The 19,686-nt window shown below is 39.7% G+C and overlaps 2 protein-coding genes across 2 annotated transcripts; both read right to left on the bottom strand.

The window, feature by feature from the left end:
• Positions 1 to 587: 587 nt before the first annotated feature.
• Positions 588 to 4,482, bottom strand: LOC131426943 (uncharacterized). Its single transcript, XM_058589735.1, has 2 exons — positions 2,615 to 4,482; positions 588 to 2,528 (listed from the first exon to the last, which is right to left on the bottom strand). The coding sequence occupies exon 2, from the start codon at positions 1,849 to 1,851 to the stop codon at positions 904 to 906; it is 948 nt and encodes a 315-aa protein (XP_058445718.1). The 5' UTR covers positions 1,852 to 2,528; positions 2,615 to 4,482; the 3' UTR covers positions 588 to 903.
• Positions 4,483 to 15,397: 10,915 nt separating this feature from the next.
• On the bottom strand, positions 15,398 to 16,884 carry LOC131431545 (testis-specific serine/threonine-protein kinase 3-like). The gene is made up of 4 exons (XM_058597326.1): positions 16,558 to 16,884; positions 16,335 to 16,504; positions 15,837 to 16,275; positions 15,398 to 15,783 (listed from the first exon to the last, which is right to left on the bottom strand). The coding sequence occupies exons 1-4, from the start codon at positions 16,720 to 16,722 to the stop codon at positions 15,460 to 15,462; spliced, it is 1,098 nt and encodes a 365-aa protein (XP_058453309.1). The 5' UTR covers positions 16,723 to 16,884; the 3' UTR covers positions 15,398 to 15,459.
• Between the last annotated feature and the right edge of the window lie 2,802 nt (positions 16,885 to 19,686).

The following is a 19,686-nucleotide window of genomic DNA, read 5'->3' as shown; positions in this document are numbered from 1 at the left end:
CACTGACAGTGTCAAAACTACATAAAATGGAAATTGAAAGCGGGGTAAAATAAACGACAATAATATAGAAAATACGTAAAATTGTACTGGATAACAGGAAAGAGAAAATGCGCTAGCTTGCCATATTTGGACAAGATTCTACAGATTCTACATGAGAAAGCTATCCTGGCGCTGGGCTCCGCACATACTTATTTAGGACTAAAAATACGAACGTAATCGCACTTCGAAAACATGTTTGGTTGGATCCATTATTATACGCCAGAGCAGATTGATTACCCGACAATGGACTGAAGTTAGTACGAGTTCTTCCAAGCGGCACGAGTGCCTCAAAGAAGGCTCAATGGGTCGAAAAGATCATGATGTCGGTTTTCTGGGATTGTCATAGTACTCTATTGGAGGACCACCTCAAAACAGAAATGCAATTCGTTTAGGCTATCTCTTCATGTGTGTTCATATGCAGGGTAGTTTAATTGGCAGAATCATTTCCTCGGTTAGGAGTTAGCTACGGGTTCTTTTCCTAATTTGTTTCCCCGTTAGATACTGATCAAATTTAAAACTAATTTTTGACGGTTCTACGTCTTTTTTTTTTTCATAAATACGTTTATTTCATAGGCAATATACATAAGTTTTTCTTCGCCGTGGCATCCACAATACATAGTAGTTTAAACCTAATACATTTCGAATATCATATTAGTATGTTGGTACTCATTAGTTAATCTAAACACTGTTTTTATCAAGCGAGTTGCTATTTTAAATTACATTAAATAAAATACATTTATTTTGTACATGATCTTATAACTATTTCAGGATTGTTTGTATCAATTCACCACTTATATTCAATATCCTATAGTTGGCTATTGGTTGAACTCATGGAAGAGAAAACAGTCTAACATAAAATAAAATTTAAATTGGAACTCCAATGGATTTAATGAAATGATAAAGAAGTTTCATGTATGGAAGGTCACGACAAGCAAGAATGTCGCGAACTGGGACATTGGATAGTCTACCTTGGGTACGCCAGCAATTTAGTAGTTGAGATCTGACATCACGATACTCCACGCATGTCCAAACAACATGGTCAATATCGGGGTAACCTTCGCCGCAAGCACAATGATTAGTCTCGGAAAGTCCAATTCGAAGGAGATGTGCATCTAACGTGTAGTGATTGGACATGAGTCTGGACATCACACGAATGAAATCCCTACTCACATCCAGTCCCCTGAACCATGCCTTTGTCGATATTTTCGGAATAATTGAGTGCATCCACCGTCCCAGATCATCTTTATCCCAAGAAGCTTGCCAGCTGGCAAGTGTTCTTTGGCGAGACGCGCTATAGAATTCGTTGAAAGCAATCGGTCTCTCATAAATTTCACCCTCAATAGCACCACGTTTGGCTAAAATATCGGCTCTTTCATTGCCTGGAATGGAGCAATGAGCCGGAACCCAAACTATTGGGATTTGATAACTATTATTCAATATGACGTTCAGGCACTGTTTTATTTTGCCCAAGAAAAAAGGTTCATTTTTGCAAGCAGCGTTTGAGCGAATAGCTTCAATTGCACTCAGACTATCTGTGAAAAGAAAATAATGGTTTGGAGATAATGTGACGATTACACTCAAACTATAATGAACTGCTGCTAACTCTGCTATATAAACAGATGCAGGTTCTTGAAGCTTAAATGAGACCGAAACATTATTGTTGAATATACCAAACCCAGTAGCCTCTTCAATTCGTGATCCGTCCGTGTAAAATATTTTCTCAGAGTCAATATGCCTGAACTTACTTGTAAATATTTTTGGGATTTCCATCGAGCGTAGGTGTTCCGGGATTCCACGTACTTCGCGCTGCATGGATGTGTCGAACAATAAAGTTGAGTCAGGGAGGTTCTACGTCTTAACAACACTAAAACATATCATTGTGAAATGCAAGTATTAACATGCATTGGTGTTTGTATAGTCATCAACTAATATGACCTACAAATTTAAAAGATGTTTTCCGTTCTCTACTAATCCTCTGAGCTATCTCAGACTCCTCAAAATCTATCACAAGTCTTGTGGATTGTTGTGCTCTATAAATGTTCATATAGAAGGTCTTAGACATGTGTGACAGAAATTACTTTACGGTGAACGTTAAGAAATTTTGCAGCTACTTCCAGAACCGAAAGCCAAGTTAGTATAAAAATCAACTAACAAAACTTTAAAATTGAAACAGTTTTGAACAAAGTGTAGAAGATTTTTCTGTTTTCATTGTTTCGTTATCATCCTGTAATTTTGGACCTAGAAGTTGGATCTCTATGAAAAATATGCCATACGGAATAAAAACATCTTTTATTTGAATTTTAGTTCATGAAACAGGCCAAACAATATCTGAGAAATCGGTGCGAGTTCCAGTCCGACGTTTTTTACCGCTTTTTTCGATGCTTCAGGAACTGGTGAAGTCACCTGCCCCTTCCGAAACGTAGTCCTGGGTACGGGCCTGGGTGTGTGGAGCAGACCTGATTTTTGCTAAAGCGCACTTTATAGCAGCCCTTACACGAGACAATATTATTGTCAATACAAGGAGTGTTACATTAGTTATTAGTCGGGTTCTCACACACGCTAAATTTGTTCTCACCTATATTCAATACAATATTTCTCCCTCTCCCTTCAGTTGAATAAAGTCACTTGTATCGAACAGACACACTAATCTTTTGCTCTGTACCATATCCGTAACATGGTGTCAGAAGCACTCGCGACATAAAGTTCGAAAAGCAAAACGTTCGTAATCGTCGGTCATTAAACATCCGAGATCGCGTTGTACGTAATAAAGAAAGCGATTTAAACTTTCTTCGCGAATCATCCAAATGGAGGAGCTAGCAAAGCTGTTGGAACACCAAAATAAGCTATTCGAGAAGCTGATTCGCCAGCAGGGAGAGCCCCCGGCGGTAGCACCTGGGCCCCAAAATGTGCCGCTTCCTCCGCCATTGTGCCTTGAAGGTGACATGGATGAAAATTTTTCATTCTTCGAGGACAACTGGAAAAATTTTGCCACAGCAGTGGGCATGGACGCGTGGCCTCCGGCAGACAATGCGAAAAAGGTTAGCTTCTTATTGTCAGTCGTCGGCACGGAAGCACTGAAAAAGTTCTGCAATTTCGACCTTACCGAAGCGGACAGAAGAACACCGGAGGATGTGCTGGCAGCTATCAAAGCCAAAGTGACGCGTACCAGAAACATTATCGTAGATCGACTGGATTTCTTCACGGCCAGCCAAGCAGCTACGGAGAGCATTGACGATTACACGGCCCGTTTGAAGTCGTTGGCAAAGCCGGCGAAGTTTGGAGCACTACTAGCGGAGATGATGACCTACAAGCTGGCCACATCCAACAAATGGCCACATCTTCGTTCAAAAATGCTCACGATGGTCGATCTGACGTCACCGAAGGCGATAGATCTGTGCCGTGTGGAGGAGATTACGGCGAAGCACGTCCAGTCTCTCTCATCTGACAAAGTACCGGAAGTGAACAAGCTAAAAGCTTCATCCTCGAAGGCTCGTCTGTGCAAGTTCTGTGGAGAATGGCATTCGTTCATTAAAGGTTCTTGCCCAGCTTTCGGAAAAAAATGTAAGCTGTGCTCTGGGAAGAACCACTTCGAAAAAGTTTGCCGAAAGAATCCAGCGAATTCGTCGAAACGCAACCGTACGCGCCGAGTGAAGAAAGTAAATGACGACACATCCGAGGACAGCGACTCGAGCGATGAGGATAGTGACCAGTCGGAAGACTCGGAAGTCGGTGAAATTGGCAAAATTTTCGACAACTCGAAGAAAGGAGGAAACGTCCTGGCGGAAATATCTCTGAAGGTGAATAGCAAGTGGAGAAGAGTGAAATGCGAGCTGGACACAGGTGCCAATACCAGCTTGATCGGCTACGACTGGTTGTGCAAACTAACCGGAGAATCAGATCCAGAGTTGCTCCCGTCACCGTACAAACTCCAAGCATTCGGTGGGGGAACAATCACTGTCCTTGGCCAAGTTAAACTTCCCTGTAAACGCCAGAAGAAGAAGTACTTGCTGGTTTTGCAGGTCGTCGACGTCAACCACAGACCACTACTATCTCTGAAGGTTTGCACAACGTTTGGCCTGGTTAAGTTCTGCAACTCCGTCAACGTGGTACCAGCTCATCCGGCACTAGAAGACCCAAATGTGCTGCAGATATATCGCATCGAAGCCGAAAAAATCGTCGGTAAGTTCAGTGACGTTTTCCGTGGCTATGGGATAATGAACGGAGAAGTCACTTTGGAAATCGACGAGAGTATTACGCCGGTGATACAGCAGCCCCGCCGAGTGCCGATTGCTCTGCGACCGAAGCTGAAAGCCGAACTTGACCAACTGCAGAAAGACGGAATCATTACGAGGGAATATCATCACACCGACTGGGTGAGTAATATTCTCCTTGTGAAACGTGGTATTCCAGGCTCCGAGTCGATTCGGATTTGCTTGGATCCTATTCCGTTAAATAAGGCGTTAAAAAGACCCAATCTACAATCCGTAACGCTGGATGAAATTCTGCCTGAGTTGGGCCAGGCGAAGGTATTCTCGACGGTGGATGCACGGAAAGGTTTCTGGCACGTAGTACTGGATGAACCAAGCAGCAAGCTGACGTCATTCTGGACCCCATTCGGCCGCTACAGGTGGCTGAGACTTCCATTTGGCATATCTTCAGCCCCCGAAATATTTCAATCCAAATTGCAAGAGATCATCCAGGGGTTGAATGGTGTGGAGTGCCTGGCCGACGATGTCCTGGTGTACGGTCGGGGCACAACTATTGAGGAAGCACTTCGGGACCACAACGTCAACCTCGAAAAGCTGCTCGAACGTCTAAAACAAAGCAATGTCAAATTAAACAAATCTAAGCTCAAACTTTGTAAGCCTTCCGTTAAATTTTACGGACATATTCTCTCGAACGAAGGATTGCAGCCAGACGTCACAAAGATTTCGACCATTAAGAACTACCCGGTCCCAGCGAATCGAACGGAACTGCATCGATTCATTGGGATGGTCACGTATCTCAGCCGGTTCATTCCAAACCTGAGTGCCACATTATCGAAACTCCGTCGTTTGATCTCCGAAAAGGTGCCATGGCAATGAACTAAAGCTGAGGATGAAGAGTTCTCTATTGTAAAATCCCTAGTGTCCGATATCACGACCCTGCGGTATTACGATGTGCGTGAGCCGCTGACAATCGAGTGCGACGCAAGCTGCTTCGGACTCGGAGTGGCCATCTTCCAAAAGGATGGTATCGTCGGCTATGCATCGAGGACGCTGACAAACACGGTGAAGAATTACGCCCAAATAGAGAAGGAGTTACTGGCAATTCTTTTCGCGTGCGTGCGCTTCGATCAACTGATCGTGGGAAATCCCTGCACTACGGTAAAGACCGATCACAAGCCTCTGATCAACATATTCAACAAGCCACTGTTAACAGCTCCGAAGAGGTTGCAGCATATGCTCCTGAACTTGCAGCGTTACCAGTTAAAACTGAAGTTCGTCACCGGAAAAGAAAACATCGTGGCAGACGCGATCTCTCGCGCCCCTTATGATGACCCAGCTGCACGCAACGAATATCAAAAGTTGAACATCTACAAAGTCTTTCAGCAGCTGGAAGATTACAACGTGAGTGGCTACTTGAGTATCTCCGACAGCTGTTTGAGTGGTATCATGGAGGCCACCAAGCAAGATGCAGCTCTGCAAGCAGTGATGGATTACATCCGAAATGGTTGGCCCAATACCATTGACCGGGTGCCGACTGCCGTCAAAGTTTACTTCAAGTATCGGAGCGAGCTGTCTACACAAGATGGACTGGTGTTCAGGAACGATCGGATTCTGATCCCGTCAGTCCTGCAGCGGTCTATGATCGACAAAGTACACGTGAGCCACAACGGCATCGAAGCAACCCTAAAGCTCGCACGAGAAAACATTTTCTGGCCGGGAATGAGTGCGCAGATTACGGATGTGGTAAAGGAATGTACTATCTGCGCCAAATTTTCGCCAAGTCAGCAGAAACCATCGATGCAGAGTCACCCTGTTCCAGTCTACCCGTGGCAAATCGTTTCCATGGATGTGTTTTTCGCCTCCTACCGTGGCAAGAAACACCAGTTCCTTGTAACAGTGGATCATTACTCTGATTACATTGAGCTGGACATTCTCAAAGACATGTCCGCCAGAAGTCTAGTTGAAACCTGTAAAAAGAACTTTTCTCGACACGGAATTCCGCAGATCGTCGTCACGGACAATGGGACCAACTTCGTGAACGAGGAAATGAAGCAGATGGCGACCAAATGGGACTTCAAGCACTCGACTTCTTCCCCACACCATCAACATAGGGAACGGGAAAGCGGAAGCAGCCGTCAAAATCGCGAAGCGGTTGCTACAAAAGGCAGAAGAAACCAATCAAGACATTTGGTATGTTTTACTTCACTGGAGGAACATCCCGAACAAGATAGGCAGCAGCCCGGTGAGCAGATTGTTTTCACGCAACACAAGAAGCGGAGTTCCAGCCTCGATGAAAAAATACGGTCCTCGAATTGTGCAAAATGTCCCGGAAACAATCCTGGAAAACAAGAGGAAGGTGAAGTACTACTACGATCGAAAGTCTCGCAACCTACCTGCACTGCAAACTGGAACGCCTGTTTACGTACAAGCACATCCGGAAAGCAACAAGTTCTGGACACCAGGAACGATTAACGAGATGCTGAGCGACCGATCGTATGTGGTGGACGTTGACGGTTCTTGCTACCGGAGAGATCTGGTGAACATCAAGCCGCGTAATGAACCAGAATCAAGCCCTCTCGTCTCGATTCCAGCTAGTTCACCACAAAACAGTGACAGCACAACACCTACCATTGACGCAACACCTGGACTGCAATTGATTCCGCCGCCGTCTACTGCGATTGAACCAAACGAGAAAACAACACCAGTGGCAACTCCCGTTGTCAACAAATCAGCTGATGCACCCGTGATGACACACGGCAGGGGCAGCAAGGGTGCTGCGGTCACCACCAACAAATCGAACAAGCAGACCACAGATGCGACGTACAGATCGAAACGTGAGAGAAAACTTCCGAGCAAGTATGAAGACTATGTTATAGATGATTAATTTTTATTTTTAAAATGAGAAGAGGATGTTACATTAGTTATTAGTCGGGTTCTCACACACGCTAAATTTGTTCTCACCTATATTCAATACAATATTTCTCCCTCTCCCTTCAGTTGAATAAAGTCACTTGTATCGAACAGACACACTAATCTTTTGCTCTGTACCATATCCGTAACAAGGAGTATTGACAATACTTTTGATCGTGTAATGGAAACTTCATTGGATTGATGAAAATATTGTCAAAAAATCAAAACTGCTCATTAATCCGACAATACTTTTTCTCCAGAGAGGAAACTGTCAAATATGTACAATGAACTCTTCTCTCAATGTTTCAATGTTCAGTTGCAATATTTGAAGCTTCAAACCGACGACACGACTAGACCGACGACACGACCTGACACTCCGAAGAAAAGTCAGCATTAAAAATGTTCGTAAACGATTTACCACCAGTTACCATAAATTGAGTGACCCCTTACTAATGTTAAAAATGATTATATTGCGCAACACTGTTCCAGTTGCTATGAACTAGTTACCAAGGTGTCCTTGTTTAAATAAACAAAGTCTTTGAATGTATCGGAATCGTTCTGAATCGTAATTTTGAATTTCGGTCCAATACACAATTTCAGAGCAAAGAAAAACTGTACATTCAGAGAACATTGTGCGAGTCCGTTTAAATCGAAAGAAATAATAGCGTGAGTACTGAATTATTGAGTTTCTAAAAAAGAATATATCTATTCGTTTTCATTCAGCTTTTTGCCATTGTTACAAAAACGCAACCTTCGTCTACATCAAGGGAAAATAATCTGGTCATACCAAGGATATACCGGAATATGCCATCACTGTAAAAACACTCGGATATCAGTAATGACGTACTTTCAATTATGTATTAAGGAAGGCAGGCATCCTGAAAACTCAATAATTGAGTTATAGTATCATGTCTATATCTGGGTTCGTGACACACAATACTCGAATTTCTAGAGTGTTTATTGAATCTTAGCGTGATATCGGTTTTTCTGCAAACATTTGTAGCTTAAGAATAATTTGATGCTATGAAACGACTTCCAAATGTTTGTATAATATGTACAATATATTATTTTCAATAAATACAAATAAATCATTTCAGATTTATGTACTCGAATTAGTTTCCTGATAAAAATTGGCAGAATATTATAAATGGTTTCGTATGTCGATGTTGATTTTTTTGGACGCTACTTCTAAATCCTAAAATGGATAGTGAAATGTTGTAGGAAATGCTCGAAAAAATTTCTTATCATCATATAAATGATATATTGATGGTCAAACAATCTAACCACAGACTAACAGACAGGACACTCAAATTAGATTTTTCAATCATTTTAACGGTCATTTCGAATATCCCTTTATTTGGGACAGTACTCACATGTGACATGATGGCGCCACGTTACCCTATCAAAAACATCCTGTCTGTCATCTAGACTGTGTTTATTTTTTTCATTTACCAACAGAGTTGCCATTCATACAGAATTACCTGTAATGTATTGATTTGTATCCGTCCATGTGAATTTCATGCAGGATACAGATTTAATACATATTGCCAAAACTATATACATAATTGTGCCTACTTCTCATCCTCCAACGCAATACAAAATCGAACCCGTTTTGTTACAATATTTACTTGCTTCTGGTCTGCCGCCACTTAATTTCGGGTGAAAACTACCAACACAATAAAAATAGTCTAGATGAACAACGTTGAGTCAAATAAATGGTTACCTTCCAACATCGCGAAAAAGTTAAATATATTATCAACGTTATCCAACAATTTATTGTGACGATTCATTTTCAAATATTTTGATGAAATCAGGCATCCCTGCAACCCGCATAGCGTTTTGGCTACCTGGGCAGCCATGGCCACCAGAAGGCTACCAAAATTGATTCAGTGACGGTTGTCAAATCCAATTTGACAAAACAAAGTCGCCTGTATCCAAGTTAGCCGAGCGTTTTCATCTTCTCACCTTCGCTGAAAATGTCAAAGATTTCAATGTGGAAAAATCCTGGTGGATACGGTTGTATCGTTTGAGTTGTATTCCTGGCAGCGGTGAGGCAGTCGGTCACCAGAATGTCTGCCAGCCATATTTTTCCAGCTGGCAGCGTTTAGTCAGCCATCTGGCAGCCATGCGTATGCGGGAAGCATTAACCCGCATAGCGTTTTGGCTACCTGGGCAGCCATGGCCACCAGAAGGCTACCAAAATTGATTCAGTTACGGTTGTCAAATCCAATTTGACAAAACAAAGTCGCCTGTATCCAAGTTAGCCGAGCGTTTTTATCTTCTCACCTTCGCTGAAAATGTCAAAGATTTCAATGTGGAAAAATCCTGGTGGATACGGTTGTATCGTTTGAGTTGTATTCCTGGCAGCGGTGAGGCAGCCGGTCACCAGAATGTCTGCCAGCCATATTTTTCCAGCTGGCAGCGTTTAGTCAGCCATCTGGCAGCCATGCGTATGCGGGAAGCAGCTGATCGGTGTTGACAAACGAGGAGAAACCAACTAGTAAAAAAACTTGTACATAACACAAGGGGTGTACAGATAGTAAATAGTTCGCGCAGTACAATATAGGTGGAACTAGTGCATAACGAAAAATTATTTTTATAAAAATTTACTCATACTGTCATGTCTGTTAGTCTGTGATCTAACCTCCTGGTCCTCGGTTTTCCTTTCCCGAAGCATCGGAAGTATTGTTCGAAACACTCCACATACAGATTGAATCGATATCTCATGTAAACGATAATAAATAAGGAATCGGTGTAATGGATCCGGTTTACCTGGTCTATGTATTTAATATAATTAACTCATTTTAATTCGTTTTCTTTTCCTAATATTCATTTGTTGATATCATTCGTCATTAGGCGTTCAATTATTATTCTCTCAAAGAATCTTCGGACCAGTCATCGATAGGAGAGGTTCTAGAATAATGTTTCGATCGGTCGGGCTTGCTTCAACTGATTTTGTACGACAGCTGAAAGAAACTGTATTGGTAGAAAAGTACAAGACAGCAAATTTTGGAAATGAATTTTCATCTGCTATCATTACTTGTTACAGGATTTTCCTCTGGCATTTATTAAAATTTTCCTCGATGAAATCTTCGGTTTGTAAAACGGATTCAAAATTTGTTTTGTTTACATTCCAAAATCTACTTGAAAAGCAGTAACCAAGGTTATGATAACTGTTATTCAAAATCAATAAGTTATTAACTAGTGCAGCCAGTTTTAATTTTTTCGCAAAATTCAATTTTGACATTACCAGTTACTGAGGGGTAGTTAAATTTGCGATACAGATTCGATAGGCGAGTGGCAGGTCGTGTCGTCGACCAGACACTCCGAAGAAAAATCGGAATAAAAAGTGTTCGTGAGTGATTTACCACCAGTTACCATAAATATAGCGACCCCTTGAAAATGACAAAAACTAACTATTCGAGCAACACTGTTCAAGTTGCTAGTTACCAAGGAGCACCAGAATAAATAAACAAACAGTTTGAAATAGTTGTGGAATAATTCCACCGTTTTGAATTTTTGTGTCTTTTCCTCTTATTTAGTGAATTTCGGAGAGCTATTAAATAAAGTGGATAATCATCAATGCAAATTATGATAAAGCTGAGTGCAGGTGAGTGCTTGAATTTGATTATTAAATATTATTTTTCTATTGCAGTTAACATTCTTTCGCCGCCTTCGAAAATGCTTCTGAGAAGGGAGATATAGTATCTTTCTATTCGTTTCCTACGAACAGTTATAGGTAAATTTAAAAGAGATGGTAGATAAATAGTTTAGATATACATAATTTAGTTAATTTCAGATTAATTCAATGGAATCTTTTGTGCGATCACTGAACCTCATATCAAACGGATTTGTTCACCTCATTTCTGCCGGAATTACTTTAGGGATCCATTAAACACTTTTAAAGGGTGAGAAACTGGAAAATCTGAAAACAAATCATACACTCTTGCTTATGTGCATTATTAAATAAAACAGTTGGCATATTAAAAAATAAACAGTTGGCATATACGAACAACATGAGTCTGAAATTAACTGTATCATCCGAACGGAAAATAAGATCGCTCCGTTTATTGAGTAGAATTTAATAAGCAATCACATTTAACCTTTATATACTCAAATTTATATACTACATTCACCCGGCTGCGCAGTTGATTATATCGGTTAAATCGAAATCTACAGTGAAAAGTTTATTAAGTACTTTTATTTTAATTTATTTTTATTTTTTTTCAACTGCATTATTACAGTCATCGTATTTTATAATTATGATGGAATAATTAAAGTCGAAAATTATACTTGAACATTTTTTCTGTCATCTATTCAACTTTATTTACACATTCAACAAACTGTTCAATCTGTTGAATATGTATATGAAAATTATGTGTTAAAAAACTACATGCAAAGTATAACACCATCAATCTTCATAAACAACCACGCGCCACCTTCATTTTGATTACTGCAGAGGCACAAAACAGCTTTGAATGATTGCCAATATCTAGGTCAATATCATTTTCTGTTTTAATGTATATCACAAACTGTCCTTTATCACATCCAAATCCAGATGACACCAACAAGTTATTCAGTGGGTGCTTCTTTTTCACAGTTGATTACAAACAATTATATCTTATGGAAAAAACTAGAAACGAAGAAAACAAATTAAATCAAAATTGAGCAAAAATGACTCAAAATCTCTGAAAGAATAAATTTAATACCTGCCAGCGGGCCAACTACATTCAGTGGTTTCGTTTTAAGTGAGAATTTCTTGTTTTTGTTTACATTCCATATTTAGTTACCAAGGATACTGGTAACTGTTTTTCAAAATCAATAATTTTCCAACTTGTGTTGCCAGTTCCAACATTTTTTCAAGAGATTTCGTTTTGACATTACCAGTTACTGAGGGGTAGTTAGATTTGCGATACAGTTTTGATAGTCGAGTGGCAGGTCGTGTCGTCGTTCAAACGCTTGATTTTTTCGAAAAATGCGGACTCAAGTTACCAAGTTAATTGGATTGACGGTATTGACAATACTTTGGATTGACAATAATATTGTGTAAAGCAGCCCGTACACGAGACAATATTATTGTCAATACAAGGAGTATTGACAATACTTTTGATCGTGTAATGGAAACTTCATTGGATTGACGAAAATATTGTCAAAAAATCAAAACTGCTCATCAATCCGACAATACTTTCTCGCCAGAGAAGAAACTATCAAATATGTGCAATGAACTCCGACGACACGACCAGACACTCCGAAGAAAAATCGGAATAAAAAGTGATCGTGAGCGATTTACCACCAGTTACCATAAGTATAGTGACCCCTTGAAAATGACAAAAACTAACTATTCGAGCAACACTGTTTAAGTTGCTATGAGCTAGTTACCAAGGAGCACCAGAATAAATAAACAAACAGTTTGAAACAGTTGTGGAATAATTCCACATTTCATGGTTATTAAAAATCTTGCAAAAAACTGCAAAAAATAACAGTAATTCATTCGAGGGCTGAATTGTATATAAAGTTTGTCAAACGCCGATGCTTGGTGAGTGTAAATGATATTCTAATTCGTATAAATGAATTTCTAATCGCTTTGTGTTTTTAGTTCGACCTCGAAAAAAGTTCCCTGGAACCAAATACTTAGGAAGCAAAGCTAAAAACTTTAAATGAGTTGATTGAAAAGTCCCGATTGAGTACGCAAATGCAGGAAATTCTTGGGACATATATACTTTTAGAGCGTTATTTCATGGAAGAAAGCGTCCTGAAAGCGATAATTTTGTACAGCATTGAAACGGGGCAGCAATGCTCCAGCATGTTGGATGATGTATTTTTCATTATTCGGAAGTGCATTCGACGTGGAACGTGGAACGCAATCGCTAGACGGAGTGTGTGCTGTTGTTAATAACGCTGCTAGTTGCTTGGAACTAGACTTCATAAATGCTTTGAAATCACCTCTGAAATCTGGTTACCCTACCGGTTACATAGATCTAGCCCAATCGGCACTTCAAAGTTCAATCTAGCAAGGGCGATTACAAACTAGTGACGTTGAACCGGCACGTGCAAAATTTTTTTAAACCTCGTTTGCATCCGTGGGTTGACCAATTTAGTTTTAGTTTTTATGCTTAATTAAATGAATATATTCCCCCTGAAGATAACACACGAGAAGTTTTTTATTGCCTTAAACAACCAAAATCAGATTTTTAGTAGTGAATAATTTGCGTTGCGGGTACGGTACGCCACTACGAATTACATATTCGTTATGAGACAAGTACTCCAAAAGTGTCGCGAATACAACGCGCCAGCTGCAAAGCTGAAGATTATGCAGCTATGGCAGATCTCTGAAAGAATAAATTTAATACCTGCCAGCGGGCAAACTACACTCAGTGGTCTCGTTTTAAGTGAGAATCTCTTGTTTTTGTTTACATTTATTTTGTGGTTACCAAGGCTACTGGTAACTGTTATTCAAAATCAATAATTTACCAACTTGTGTTGCCAGTTCGTACATTTTTTCAAGCGATTCCATTTTGACATTACCAGTTACTGAGGGGTAGCTCGATTTACGATACAGTTTTAAAAGCGAGTGGCAGGTCGTGTCGTCGTGAACTCTCTTCTCAATGTTTCAATGTTCAGTTGCAATATTTGAAGCTTTAAACGCTTGATTTGTTCGAAAAATGCAGACTCAAGTTACCAAGTTAATTGGATTGACGGTATTGACAATACTTTGGATTGACAATAATATTGTCTCGTGTAAGGGCAGCTTAAGGGCCGCTTATGAGATGCGTGTTCTTTTTAGGCAGTTTGAACCAGGGATGCCAGGTTCACAGATTAATCTGTGTTTCACAGATTTTGAATTTTCTGCACAGATTTCTGTAAATTAGAGTGACTATAATCAGAGTGGCGACAGCTGTTCGTTTGGAATGACAGCTCCCAGTTCCAAACGAGCAAACGACCTGTCAATTTAATGTAAAGCTAATGGAATGTTTTGAATTGTTGCCAAAATTACGGATGAGATGTCGTCACTCTGGTTATAGGCACTCTACTGTAAATGATCAAAGATTTTCACAGATTCTTGAATAAATCACAAATTTTGGAAATCGAGTACAGTTTAGCATCAAAAAGGTACAGAAAGTGAGAACTTTTTTCTTGCTCGCCAAATTGATTTTGAATTGCTATTGTGGTACGGAAAACGGTCACAGATTTTCACAGACAGGTTTTGGGTTTAATCACAGATTTTTGAAAAAAATGACCTGGCATCCCTGGTTTGAACGAGTGGCGGGGGCTCACTTGAATGAAGCGAAGACAACTGCCATCGATAATCCTCTGGCAGTTGACCGGGTACGCACCGAACCCACAATGAAAATACTTGGCATCGACTTCACAAGCGACAAATGGTGGAGCTCAAATGGGACGCAATGGTGACAACTGTTGCACGTCAGATTTGACTGCACTCGATGCATTGCTTGGAGCTGCATCAGAAAGTAACCCTTCTGAACATTTTCTTTTCGTCTAAGATGTGATTCGTGACGACGAACATCACGTTGCGAAACTTTAGGCCACCATGAGAACCTACCTCTTCCGTGGTACATGTACTACGTTTACGATGATGAGATGGCGAGAAATTGCAATTTCCTGCAACAACCGGCATATTCTGACAGGGTCCAACTTCCGGATGCATTACATCAACAAACTGTCTATATACCTATAACGAAAAATTGTAAGCCCCGGGCTTCGGATAATTCTTCCTATTTTCTATTCTGTATTTCGATCGAATGCGAAATTTTGCATTATGTATCTCGATCAAGTTTTCTATACAATTCTATGTCATTCGATTGAATATAGAATGCAAATTGTAAAAAGTATAAAGTGATTCCCACACCCGTCTACCAACGGGTACGCGCTCTTAGACTCATCATCCGGAGCCCAGAGTTTACAAATTTTCTAATATTTTTCGCTACATTTATAGACAACTTTTTAAGGTAATGCATTCGTTTTTAATTTGTAACAACTGTTTCTGTCAGAAAATATTGTTTAATGTTTTTTTCGGATTAAAGATCTGTTATTAAATCATATAAGTTATATGATCGGTCGGGACTGGTTGGAAAATATATGATGCTCGGTAAATGCATTTTGACTTTCATATGGATGGAAAACACTGGCACCTTCAATATGGATAGTTAACGCAGCTTCAGATTATCAAGATAAAATGTTTTATTTTCAAATCATTTGTGAAGTTGACACCTGTGTCAAATATCGAAATTATCTATTTACAAAAGTTGTTAAAGATTTCAGATAAGCTAACACTATTTTGAAATTAAAATTTGTTTGGAGTGGCAACTTTCCTTTTATATACACTCGGTGATGTACATTGTTGGTCACTGCTATTGTCATTATTATTGATGTCCACCTGTTTAGCTTCAGATTCGTCTACACCGGTCTCCAATTTTATTCTTTTCTCAAGTATCTTCTCATTCCCTGAGTCGTCATAACCAGAATCATTTTCATTTAGCCAAGAAAGACGGCGCATTTCTTCAATTGTTATGCGCTCATCGACCGGTTTTAGAATTCTGGTTATAAGATCTCTACAGTCATCGCTAATACTCCGATCTTTGTGAAATTTTGGACCTGCTGATACTTGCTGTAGTAGAATATATTAGTAGTGCTTTTACTTTTCATCGTTTGAATAATTACCTTAATCAAAGCATTGATGTTATTCTCGTTAGAGAAGGGCAGCCGACCTATAACCATTGTGTACAGTACGACCCCAATCGCCCAAATGTCGGACAGTTGCGGTTGATAAGCAACGGATTTTAAAATTTCGGGACTTGCATAAGCATGACTACCGCAAAATGTTTTCGAAAAAACCGGTTTTATTTTTCCTCCTGCAACTACCGGATGCATGTTTCCTCGAGCGAATCCAAAATCTATCAACTTCAAAGTGAAAGTCTCGTCAAACACAATGTTTTCGCATTTGATGTCACGATGTACAATTCCCATACTGTGAATATACTCAACAACATTGAGCAACTGATTAAAAAACAATTTCGCTCTTGCTTCAGGAATAAATTTCTCTTTGCGAATAAGTTGTAGCAATGAACCATTTTCGGCGTACTGCATCACGATGTAGAATCTGAAATTTATAATATTGGCCAATTATCCAATCGCATTTATTTTGTTCCGATGTTAAACCTCAATGTAGTTTCAATGCACTCGTAAAAACGGATCAAATTGACGTGTTTGAGCCCTCGCACCAGTTCGATTTCCCTCGGCAGAAACTTGGTCAAAACATCTTTGGTGGCTTTTTGTTTTGAAACTATTTTGATGGCGACTGATCGATCGTGTGTTTTTGAAAAGGCTTTCTAAATTGAAGACTGAGTCAATGCACAATAATTGAAACATACTTCAACCCTACCTTCACAATAGAAAAAGCTCCGGTCCCGATAGTTTCCTTGACTTGGTAGCCATTGATCTCCAGCACGGACTCTCGACGTTTTATCTGATCTTCCTCTTCATTGGGCCGTTTCTCGAGCAAAGCAGATTGCAACTCCTTTTGTATGATATCGGTTTTGGAGTTCATCCTATCGTACAGAATAAACACTTAAAATTTGGAAAAATCGCCGAGAAAAATCTGTAGTTTTTTTTATATATTTATTCAATTTTCCGCATGATATTATTGCACGACCGAATGGTTTTTTTTTTACACTGCTGCCTACTGAGATTTCACTTGAAGAAAAATGCCACCAGTCCACATAAACCACATAAATATATAAAAATCAAATCGATGTCAGCATTTTATCCCAAGCAAAACAGACGAGCAGAGATGCCAGGTGAAAATTTCAAATATCTTCAGACAAGGTTGCAAAAGTTAATAAATCCGAAAAAAAAATTCTTCAGGGTTCAATTTCTGTAGAAAATTTGATACACTACACTGACTTGGCGAGCAACAAAACGGCAATTTCAAAAGTCTGTAAATTCTGACTAAAGTCTGCGAAAAACTCGATTTTCAAAAGTTTGCAACAAACAATGTCTGCAGCACTATACACGAAATCTGCAGACCTGGCATTTCTGCAGACGAGGCTGTCAGATGCAAAGATGCCATGTTGAATTTTTAGAAGTTATCAGAATGCGGAGTGGTCAAGGAAGTGCTCCACTTTGTAGAGAGCAAACAATAATTGGACGAATTAATTTCAAATGTTTTCAACTTATATTCGCTGTCTGCAAAAAAAACTTTGAAAACTGAAAAACTCTGCAGACGAAAGAGTATTTTCAGCACTTATAAGAAATTTACAAATAAATCTGCAAACATGACATCTCGGCTATCCTACATATTAGACCCACTTCAAAGACATCATATTAACAAGATATCCAGCTCTCACATTTCCCGAACAAATCATTGGCAACATCCTTTTTTGCGAGCATGTCGCCCTCAGGTGAGTCCGCATCGAATCTGATACATAGAAGCAGGGGAGAGAAATGTCAAATTCGTGCGCGCCAAAATAGCAGGGCTGCGCACCCATACAATTGACATGATATGTTGAATGTGATGCCGTGCGATGGCGTTGCTGAACTGAAGATTGATGTCGCTCCAAGCTGACAGGGTCTGCCCACTTGTACGCGGCGGGCAGATTTTTCCCCGGACCATTTTTGCCGACATTCTGCCAAAATTCTGGACAGAGGCTGGATGTTTCCGGCAGAGAAAATAGAAGGAATGCACCCACAGTTTCAGATCCGAATGAATTCCGATTCGGCGAGAAATATTCATTTGGAATTCCAAGTGGAAATCATAATGAATTCCGAATAAATTCCAACTCCAGTGCAACAACCGATTCCGAATGAATTTCGCCTCCAACAGGTTGGTTCGGAAATCTATCGGAATTGGTTGAGAGGATGCGGAATGAATTGTCAATTCTTTTTTTTTCATATTCTTTCTCGATTTTTTGTTTTCGCGTTGATTTTCAGTTTATTCCTAAATAAAAAATTTATATAACATATTTCTATAAATTTGAATCTTAAAGTTTTCGGATGTACATGACTAGTTAATAACCAGTTCTCTTAGAATTTCAGCATAAACTGTTGAAATCCGCTGGAAATAAACAAAAAGTCCTACCTTAGTCAGCGTGATCTATTTCTCTAACTGGAGTATAATAAAATGGCGAAAGTCGTCTTACATTTACACTAACACATTCATAAAATGAGCGAAAACTTAATTACATTTATAATGTCACTGCCAATCGGGTTGATCGAGCACCCAACTCAAGCCAAAATTCTAGCACTGAACCGATCAAGCATTTATTATCGAACTGCGATTGTAACTCTGCTGTTTCTCTCTGGACGCAGATCATTTCCGATGTTGTCGAGCAATCCGTACCTAAGAAATGTCATTCAGTCGTTAGAGGTGCGACAGCAGGTTGACGCTATATATACCGACTTCTCCGCAGCTTTTGATAAAATAAATCACCAAATAGCTATTGCTAAACTAGAAAGATTTGGATTTTAGCCCTTTTTTGATCTGGCGGCAGTCTTATTTGATTAACGTTCTATGATAGTTGAAATCGGTGATTGCACAGCCGCACCCTTTCTAACTAACTGGGGGGTACCTCAAGGTAGTCTTTTTATTTTTGCTGTATCTGAATGATTTGAACCTTGCGCTGCAATGTAAAAAACTATCATTCGCCGACGACTTTAAATTTTACCATCCTATTAAAGATCTGGAAGATGCCAGATTCCTGCAGAAACAGTTAGATATCTTCTTCAGTTGGTGCGACCACAATAGAATGGTCTTGAACTCTAAGGTTTCCAGGATGCTTGGATTCATATTTCGCATTACAAAGAACTTTAATAACATATATTGTCTTAAAGCACTATATTGTGCACTGGTTCGCTCTATACTCGAATATGATGCAGTCGTCTGGGCTATTATCAACTCGACATCCAACGCATAGAAGCTATTCAGTAAAATTTATTCGCTTTGCCCTTCGCAGTTTTCCTTGGAGGGATCCAATCAATCTTCCCAGTGTGTATGTGCCGTCTATTTAATCAATGTTCTCACTTGTTCGATTTTCACCTATCTCGCAACACCGTGAAAAATTGTTTTTGAATTGCTTCTCTACTTCTTAAGTATTAAGGTTAGTAATAGGGGTAGTTTTAATTATCAATAATAAGTTTCTGACATGGTATCTGCTGGATTATTGTGATCTTTCCCACTCCGTCTCTCTACAATCTCTATTGGAAACTAACTAAATTCGCTCGTTGAAAGTAACTCGGTCGTCTCTTCTACGTTTTCTCTGTCATCCACCATCCATTTTTCGATCACTAATCAGATCTTCATGCCGATTCTAATTTCGTCTTCCACCATCTTTTTGGTCACTAATTAGATCTCTCGTTTATTATCCCACCCCCTCACAAACCCATATATACCATTTACCTACCCCCTTTTTTCTTCTCTCTCACCTTTTAAGCAAGAGCGCTATTACTGCCCTGTAATACTTGGTGTCATCAATTAGTTATAGGGTTATAGATTTAAATTAAATGGTTAGTGTTA

Source organism: Malaya genurostris, chromosome 2 (assembly GCF_030247185.1).
Source record: "Malaya genurostris strain Urasoe2022 chromosome 2, Malgen_1.1, whole genome shotgun sequence".
Taxonomy (NCBI): Eukaryota; Metazoa; Arthropoda; class Insecta; order Diptera; family Culicidae; genus Malaya; species Malaya genurostris.
The sequence above is the reverse complement of the archived record's forward strand: the minus strand, read 5'-3'. Positions and strand labels throughout refer to the sequence as shown.